General features: G+C 47.5%; 1 protein-coding gene across 1 annotated transcript in view; it reads right to left on the bottom strand.

The window, feature by feature from the left end:
• CCDC80 (coiled-coil domain containing 80) overlaps positions 1–8,713 on the bottom strand; it is a 34,083-nt gene extending 25,370 nt beyond the window's left edge. Inside the window, exons 1-2 of the mRNA XM_029215028.1 lie at positions 7,740–8,713; positions 5,432–7,332 (exon numbers count right to left, since the gene is read on the bottom strand). Of these exons, the coding sequence (XP_029070861.1) occupies positions 5,432–7,321 (1,890 nt within the window). The 5' untranslated portion in view covers positions 7,322–7,332; positions 7,740–8,713. The remainder of the gene's footprint in view (positions 1–5,431; positions 7,333–7,739) is intronic.
• Between the last annotated feature and the right edge of the window lie 429 nt (positions 8,714–9,142).

Below are 9,142 nucleotides of genomic sequence, written 5' to 3' on the forward strand. Positions count from 1 at the left end.
GATACACTATATTAAAATAAATAAAATGAATGTTTAAGTGAGAACACAAAAGAGTAAAAAAACGAAGGTAAGATTTACTGGTAATGAGTCTGGATTCCCTGTTCTAAAAGAAGGATAGGCCCATATTTAGAATATATGCTAGATGACTGATAATTACCTGCCTCTGTAACTTCAAATCCATGCATAGACTCCATTCCATTCATGGACCCTTACAGTACATGGACAGACCATGATATGACAGGATTTTAAGAGTCCTCAAAGCCCCCTTTGGTCTTTTTCTCCCCCTTGTGCATAACTGAGAATTTCAGAGAATATGTAATCAAATAGAACCTCATTCTCCCCTGCCTGGCAGCTTCTCCCATGTATCTCTGAATACAGTAGCCTTAGGCCCTGGATAAACAGTGGGAGCTGTACTTAAATAAATAAAGGGCTCTGATGTTTACTTTCACCTCAGGCCCTTTGCCCAAGGAAGCCTTAACCCACCCGAGAGGTGACATTCATTTAGCATGACTCATTTCCTAGCTTCCAGCCCTCCACAACCTGGCCTCCGGCTTTCTCTAGCTAACTTTCCTCCTATTCCTCCCCTTACGTGACCTCTTCACCCTGTAGCCAGACTGGCCTAAATTGTGAAATGAGAGGAATCTGTGCAGAGTGGCACAGAGAAAGGGTGATTGCAGTCAAAATTGGAAGGCCTGCATTGTAGTCCTAGTTCAACCCCCGGCTACTCTGTAACCTCCACAAGGCCACTTAACATTCTGAACCTTAGTTTTCTCATCTTTACTATGGAACAACTTCCCTATGAGCTCATAAAGTAGTGAGAATCAAGCATATACATTAGTATATATATTATGTATAATATATATACAGGCTGCGTGCACCAGAGCATCATAGATGTAGGCTGCCTCTGAATAATTCACTCACATTCTGCCTTCACCCATGTCACCCTTCTCACCCAGAAAGTCCTCCCCACCCTTCCATCTTATCAGAATCTGAGTCATTCTTCAAATGCAGCATCCTCCTTAAAGTGTCTTCTAGCCCACAATGCTCACTTTCTCCCTTTAATTACTGTTCTTATTGCCTGCACGGCTCACCTGAAATTTATGTATTTCCTTTTACCTCTTTGTTTCATGTTTATGTAATATCTCCCCAACCAGAGGATCCATTCTTCAAGGCACTGAAGCTCCAGCCCCACCATTGCCCTGCAGACAGTAGAAGCACAATTCTGGCCCACGTTCCTCTGGCTACACAGATCATTCCAGCCAGAGGAGTGGTTTCCTGGTTATGAAAGTCAAGATGCAGCCCACGAACCGTTGGTAAAGACACTCTCCCTTATGTTCAATCTGCTCCTCGAGTTTGCAGCACAGAAAGTAAAAGAGGCTGATCATCTAAACGTATTTCAGCGACTCTTTCCCTGTGTGTTGACATCTACGTCCCATTCATTTTCTAGTGTGGCACTACTTCAAACAGTGTTTAAAATGGTATCCAGTCCCCGCTTCCTAAAAAGAGCATTCTAGAACTTCTCAGTGAACATTATTGTCTAGCACTTGGCCTCTTTCCAGTTTCGTGGTGATAAATCAGGGCATGTAAAGTGAATTTAGAATTGTGTTGTTCTTTTTCATGTTTCTGTTCCAACTGGTATGTTGGCACAAGCAGCCTCAGAGTATAATGAAGCCAGGTTGCATAAGTAAAGGGCACAAACAGGAATGTGAAGATGTCAGGGGGAAGACATTTTAAGTCTCAACTTATTCCAAATACTGTGTTAAGGTCAAAATACTAGGACAGGATTCTGAGAAATAACGTCCCAGCTGGTAGTCTGCCTTAGTAAGCCAGAGCTTTATATCCTTTTCTAAAATTAAACCAAATAAGTAGATTGTTGTCCCAATATCCAAATTTCTGAGGTAAGGTTAAAAGTATTAACGTACTTGAATTGCGGGAGATTCAGTCTTCAAAGAATGCTTAAACTTGAACTTGAATCTATGTACTTTGGCGTGATGAGCCCTCCTGCTCATTGACAAGTAGGTAGATCTCAGGGCACAGCATGATGGCTTTTCAGCTACACTCCGGACTCCAGTGTTTTAATGATAAACAGCTCACCTATATTCTCACTGTTGTCACCCCCAAATCAACACCAACCAGTCTGAGGGATTAGGTTAACTGGGATTCAATCTATTGTTCTCCACTGACTGTGTGGAAAGCCGGTGAGTTGAGGTGCAAAGAACTAGCTGGGTATTAAAGACAGAAACTGTACATTGGTGCTCAACACAAAGTGTTGACAGTTGGTGTACCTCACCCTTTATATGAGTAATTCAAGGTTGAAAATGAATTTTAAAACATCCATATTACTAACGTTCATTTCTCAGTTTCCCCTTCTTTTTATGGCATATGTCCATGATAAGCTCACACCCATGGTTTCACCCTCAGTTTTAAAAACCAAACAGACCTCAGTTCTAATTCTGGCTTTGTCACGTATTAGCTATGCACCTTGGGAAACTTCTCAACTTGTCTAAGCTTCTGTTGCCTCCTCTGTAAATGGAGTTGATTAGTCCTTCCTCATGGGACTGTTGTGAAAGTTAATCCACAGTCTCAGCAAAGCACCTTGCAGGATGTGCCCCTTTCAGTTGACAGGCTGAGAGGCAGAGGGTTTGGAGGCTTGACCTCTGGTCTAAGAATAGGACACCTGGCTCTACCTGAAGCTCCTTTTGAAGCCCATTAGGATGCTGTTCACCTGACCATAACCTATACCATCTCTGCCAGTGCTTCTCTAAGTAGTTAAGTAGCAGTTATGTGATGTTTTCACATCTAAAGAATGATATAAATAAATGCAAAGCAGTAGGTTAACTGTAGTTGGGCACCAAGTTACTGAAAATCTGGGAAGGTGAGCTAAAGGGCCAGCACAACTTCTTGGAATGCAAACCTCATTTCAGTTTGAGCACACTGGGTTAGGTTGAGGCCAGTTGGAGGGCTATGTTGTCAGCTGTACTTGAACAGCTTGGAGGCTGCTGAGCCTTAATGAATATTAATTGAATCACTGAAACTTCCTGAATAACATCAGCCATGCTTGACAGGAAAAATGAATGGAAAAAAGATACATGGCACCAGCAAAATCTTTCACCCAGAGACACTGGTCTCCTCTCTGTCTGGTGAAAAAGACACTTTTCTCTCCATCTTTTGACTTTATGTTGTGTTTCTTTTATCGTGCCTTTTCTAATCCATTCTTCTTTTAGACATCATTAGCTCTTCAGAGAACACAGTTCTGATATGATCATCCGCTGAGCACACGTGGGACTGAAATGCCTCCTGTTGGTATTTTCTTTCTAATAACAATCCCAGTTCTCTGTCCAACCCCAAAGAGCAACATTGCCATGAGCAACCCCAGCTGGTTTCTGTTTTGCCTCACATGACATCAGCAGAACCTGTCGTTTGAGTTTCATTTGCTAGAAATTTATGATCAGGGATACTGTTAAAAGCAGAAAAGACCCAGCTGGGCTTTCAAATCCCTGACTAAGGGAGTGGAGAGAAAGAGAGAGAAATGAAAGGCATGACTAATATCAGGGATATAGTATGAAAACCCCTTTCTTCTGACTCACAAGCTCGGGGCGGTGGAAGTATTTGCCAGATGGGTGCACAATTACAATCCTGACATTTTACCCATGATTATTTCCCCCCTGGTTAAAACCTGACCATGAGGAACACTATGTCTGCCCTGCTGGCCAAATGGCCAGGGTTGGGTGATATGCTTTAGTAGGCTGGACAAAGTCCCAGGTACTCAGGAAGAGAGCAATAGAGCACACTACCAATGCTTTCCCATACCCCAAAGACAGCACTTTGCCCCCAGAGTTTCTGTACTAGGTAGAATTCTACTCTGAAATCAGTGATTCTTCTGGTTCTGACTGGAAACCTGTGTACTCTGGGAATAACCAAGCAGCTGTTAAACTACCCTAACAGTCAGCCCATCCTCTGCTAACCTAAGTTTACATAGTTACTTTAAGGCTCTGGTGAAAAACGAGGTAACAACATACAAAAAATATGTAAAAAGACACACACACACATCACACACACACACATGAACCTGTAGAATCAACCAAAACTTAGGCTTTGTTCTAATACATAGATACACACACTATGGATGAAATAGCTAAGAGAATCTGGGGATATGCCCCACCCATGATAAATATCACAAGGGACTCTGCTCTGAATAGTATTTCAAATGCACATTTAACTTTTTGAAACCACTAAAGATACATGGACACCAGAGTCACTTTGCTCAGATCATTAATCCAAATTTAGTTGGAAAAACTAAAAGACCCTCTAAGAGATGCCATCTCTTACGGTGGCAGGAACACAGGGCATGGAGTCACCTTGTGTCTTCAGCAGGATAGATGCTGTCCTCAATGGCATGGGACAGCTCCCTTCCACCCAGTTAGCTGAGAGAATTATTCCTGACTCAGGTTACCCAACATCCATTTGCTGATCTTTTTCTCTGAATTAACTGCATTATGCACTTTTCCTCCCAGGCAGCCTGGAGTAAAATGTAACATTAGGAAGCCAGGGGCAAAAAAGGGCCCCTAGCCCCTTTTTAGTGCCCTTCCAAGAAGGGCACTAAAATAGGGGCAAGGAGACATTGAGAGAAGAAGAGCCTTTCTCTACACTGATGAGAATGCCTGTACGTTTAAGATGGTGCTTATTCCCGTCCAAAGCCCTCTTGGGTCTGACTAGGTTCTGGTATCATTCTTTGGATGGTGGCAAAGCAGTGGGGGAGGCAGCCTTCAGGGGAGAAGATTTTAACCAGCTGGTTTTAAAAGTATATTCGTGAGGGCAGACCAGCAAGGACCCTTCCCCACTCCTGTCATAACCACTCCCCACCCAGGCTGCTCTACTTTCCCCTTTGAGTCTTCCAACTGCTGATATATACCTAATTAGGGGGGAAAGGAGGACACCTGCCATTTACCCATGCACATGCTTCTAGTTTTTAAGCTTATGCAGAGAGAAACGCTTTTCCTAAATTGTGACCACGGCCAGTGCATTCCACTTTAGGTATTCTTTTATTCTTTGCACTTGGCAAAAGGGAGCGGTATCCTCCTGTGTATCTTTCCACTGTCCTGTGGAAGAGAGAAGTAAAGTGGGGATGGGCCTGATGGGTTTGGAAGAAGCTGAGTACAGGTGCTTCCCTGGGCTCATGGCTAAGATCCCCCAGTCATTGATTCTGTACTTAGGGCTGCGGGTCTGTGTGGATAGAGGTTCATAGAATATCTTAACCAAAAGGAACCACTGGCCTGGCTGGCTTTCCTTGACAAACCTTATGATCATAGCATGAACATAGCACCTGTTCAGCCACAGGCTGCCATCCAACAATGTGATTTTAGAAAAATAACACACCAAGCCCGGACACTGCCTCGGCCCACGGAACAATGCCAAGGAGAAGATTACTTACAAGGAGCCTTCGTTTGCCTTCCAAGGGCCCCAGCAGGTCGGTCACCGACTTCCTGGGACTCTGCGCGAAGTGTTTCGTGGGTTTCAGGTGCCCGTCCTTCTCCGTTCTCCCCGCCTTTTTCTTCTTGTTCTTCTCTTTCTCCTGCCTGCTCTTTTTCTCAGCCTTGTCCTTCTTCACTTGCTTTTCACTCTTGAGTAACTTGTCTGCTTTCTCACTCTTCAGCCTCTTTTTCTTCTCCTTCTCGGGTTTCTCAAGCTTTTCGTGCTTTTTAGACTCCTTCGCATTTTTGGGGGCAACATTCCCCACCTGCAACTCCTCCTCCAGCTGAGAGGCGGTCGGCCGGCTGAGGTCATACTTACCCTCGTACTCATTGCTAAGGATTTTGTCCCGGGCTTTCTTTTGGGGAGGTTTCCCCTTTGCAGGCTTGTGAGGACCCGGCCCCACATTCGGGTCCCGGGGGCCGTGCTCCCACCTGTCCGTGCGGTTGTCCTGGAAACGGCCGGCGCCAGCCCTGGTGCTGGGCTCGGAGACGGTGGTGGGAGGGGCAGCCGTGAAACGCTCGAAGCTGGTGGCCTTGCTGGGCCTCCGGGCGGTCTGCGGCCTCTCCCTGGGCTGCTCCTTCCTGGGTGGAGGGTAGAGGTTCTTGGAGGCCACGGGGCCCCTGGCAGTGGCCACCTCGGCTGTTGCTGAGGCCCTGTGAGGCTCCGAGGAAGGGTGCACCCGGGGGGTCCAGGGCCTCTGGGTGGTCGGAAAGCCCACGGGGGTTGTAGGTCTTGCAGTTACCGTCACCGGCCGATAGGTGGCCCGAGTCACTGCTGTGGCTGCAGCAGGAGGCAGGGTGGTGGCCCGTGGGGTTGTGGGCGGTGGAGGAGGGGCCCCCGCAGCGGTGGCCGCTTTTCTCATCGCCTTCAGCCGACTCTCCCTGGTTGGCAGCATTTGTGCTCTCCTCTGCTCCTCTTTCCTCTTCTCGCTGCCCAGGCCTGGCCTTCCTGCCGCTCTGCCATCGTTCCCTTCCTCCACCACCTGGCCCTCTACCCCGGAGGCCTTACATTTTTGCACAAAACCCTTCTGCCTGATCTTCTCTATCCTGCGGATGGGGCCCTGGTCGATGATCTCATACATGGCCTCCAGCCTGACCGGGTAAGGGTAGCGCTCCTCCACCTGCAGCGTCTTCTTCAACAGCACCATGCCAAACTTGCCCTTCTCCAGCTTCAAGAAGCTCATCAGCTTTGGGATGAGGCTGGGGTCCAGGGGCTGCTCCAGGACCCGGCCCTCAGTGGTGATCCTACGCACCTTGCCTCCTTCCTCGCCTGCCTGGTGGAAAAGCACGATCTGCTGGATGTGCCTTTCCGCCAGCTCACAGTACACGTCGTCCTTCAGCAGGCTCATCATGAGCCGGTAGTAGCCTTCCGAGGCGTGAGGGGCCGAGATGACCCACACCCTGTTCTTCCCTGCAAAGCTGGCAAGGATGTTGGGAGAGCTGGAGCCAGAGGGGAAGCGCAACATTCTTGACCGAGCTGAAGACCCCTCATCTCGGACCATCTCACGGGGAGAGCTCCGGGCTGCTGGTCTCCGCTCAGTTCTCACTGGGGCCCCGTGGATACCCAGGGAGGCTGACGGCGCCGTGGCGTGAGCCACTCTCAACACCGGTATGCTCCTCCTTCTTTGGAGAGGCTGGAGGTTTGGTTCTTCCGGAGTGGTTCTCTCAATTCCCTGAGACCTCCCCGTGTGCCTCAGTAACCGAGCTGGCCTTCTGTTGACGGGGGAAACCGGAGGCGCTTTCTGCCCTCCGCGGCTCCCTCTATTCATGGCATGCGCGTGGGGTTCTGATCCGCACACCAGCCACAATGCCAGTAGCATGGTAAAACTGGGTCCCATTCTCCATGTCATTGTGCAATCCACTTTGGGGAGGCAGCAGGGTCAAAAGACAGAAAGCGGAGGGCAGAGTAAAAAAAGAAAGAAAGAAAATCATTTAATTGCAAACAGAGCTGGGCATTATCTCTTTCTCTATCTTGGCCAAGGGGAGGGGAAGGGGGGGCGGTTAGAGAAGAAGGAGGCAGGTCAGGGAATGGAAAGTCGGATGAGATCCTGTTGCATTTAAGTCCCTGTAATTTGTCAGTGCTTAGCAGAGACAGCTATATTAAGCAGGAAACCCATTCAACATGCTTGCACTGTTTCAACTGACTGATGCTCCAGAGAAAATGCACACTGAGCATATCAATTATGACAGCATTCCCATTTCATTTCTTCAAATAAGCGACAAAGAAACAAACAAGCACAGCAAAGACAGGCAGGATTACACACTTACATGGTGGCTCATGGAGATGGAATGCAGAGGCTTTAAAATGTAATCTGAAGTGTGCTCCCAGCACAGTTCCTAGATGAAATACTTTTCCTCCCAACTCTCTTTCTCCTTTGCGAGGCTGTCCGATACAAAGGGGTCTACTGCAGCTCCAGCTCCCAAAGCCACATGCAGACCACCGCCTGTCTGGACCTGAGGGCTGAGCTTTCTTCTTTTCTTTCTGGCTGTGCCTTTTTACCTTCTTGACAAGTAGAATGAGGTGAAAGGAGCTGTCCTTTTAAGTCTTTGCATCTCCATTTGTCTGCAGCTTCTTTCTGCTCAGGCTTGTGTGTCTGTGTGTGCCAATGCCCCCGGCCGACAGTACTGGACGCCCCTTAAAGTGGAGCCCCAGCTATTTCTGAATCTCGCTCTTTCTCTTTTTCGAGTTCCAGGATCCTTCTTATCACCCTTTCCCCCACAGTCTGGCTTAGTCCCTTTGTTTCCGAGCGTAAAAGCACTGGGATTAATATAGTTTCCAGGCTGAGGGAAAACACAGGAATGTGATGTTGAAAAAGGACTTTTTTCTTTTCCTTACGCTTCTCTCCTCCCTTTATTTCTTCCCACCTTTTTCTCTCCTCTTTTCCTTCTCCTTTTTCTTCTTCCTCTTGCCTGGATTCAGTCCCAGCAATGCCAGGACAACCTCAGTTTTGATCCAAACCAAACTCAAACAACAGCAGCCACTGGAAATCAAGGAAACTTCACTAAGAATTTAACAGATCAGCAAAACACCGCCTCCTTCCCATTTCAGCATGGTGAGCCTGAGCCTGGACTGGGGGAGAGAGAGGGGCTGTTCTTTGGGGTTGGGCTGGGGCGGGGTGGGGGAGAGTTTTGAAACACTGCACATCATCATAAATCACTTTAGAACAGGATGGCTGAGGACTTAACCCCTTCCCCACTGAGTCATCAGGGCACTATCCCTTCCTGTCTGTACACAGACTGCACTCTGGAAAGCGAAAATTCTCAGATTTCTACATCTGACTGCTTGGTTTTCCTAGAGACAGATACTCATTTGCGTCAGGATGATTGGCTGTACATACACAGACAGTATGTACATTTATAGTTCCATGCATGTATTTTTATCTCTTTCTCCCTGCTTCATGCATTTCGTTTGAGGTTGGAAAAGCCCATGGAAAACATGGCTGGGTTGTTTTTATTTTATGCTAACTGGGGATCATATTACTGTGTTCTTGTTCCTAGTTTCTCCTTGGCATGAAAGGAAGCTGGTAAAAGGTTAGAAATGCAGGCAGTGGCTGCTGTTCCCCTGAGATTGTGGGCAGCCATTACACAGGGAAAGGCCATTATGACCTCCAATTCTGGGCTCTGGCTAGAGATGGTAGGCTAAGAACTTCCTCAGAGAGCACAAGTGTATG

This window comes from Monodon monoceros, unplaced genomic scaffold (genome assembly GCF_005190385.1).
Source record: "Monodon monoceros isolate NGI ecotype Baffin Bay Population unplaced genomic scaffold, NGI_Narwhal_1 Super_Scaffold_11, whole genome shotgun sequence".
NCBI classification, from domain to species: Eukaryota; Metazoa; Chordata; class Mammalia; order Artiodactyla; family Monodontidae; genus Monodon; species Monodon monoceros.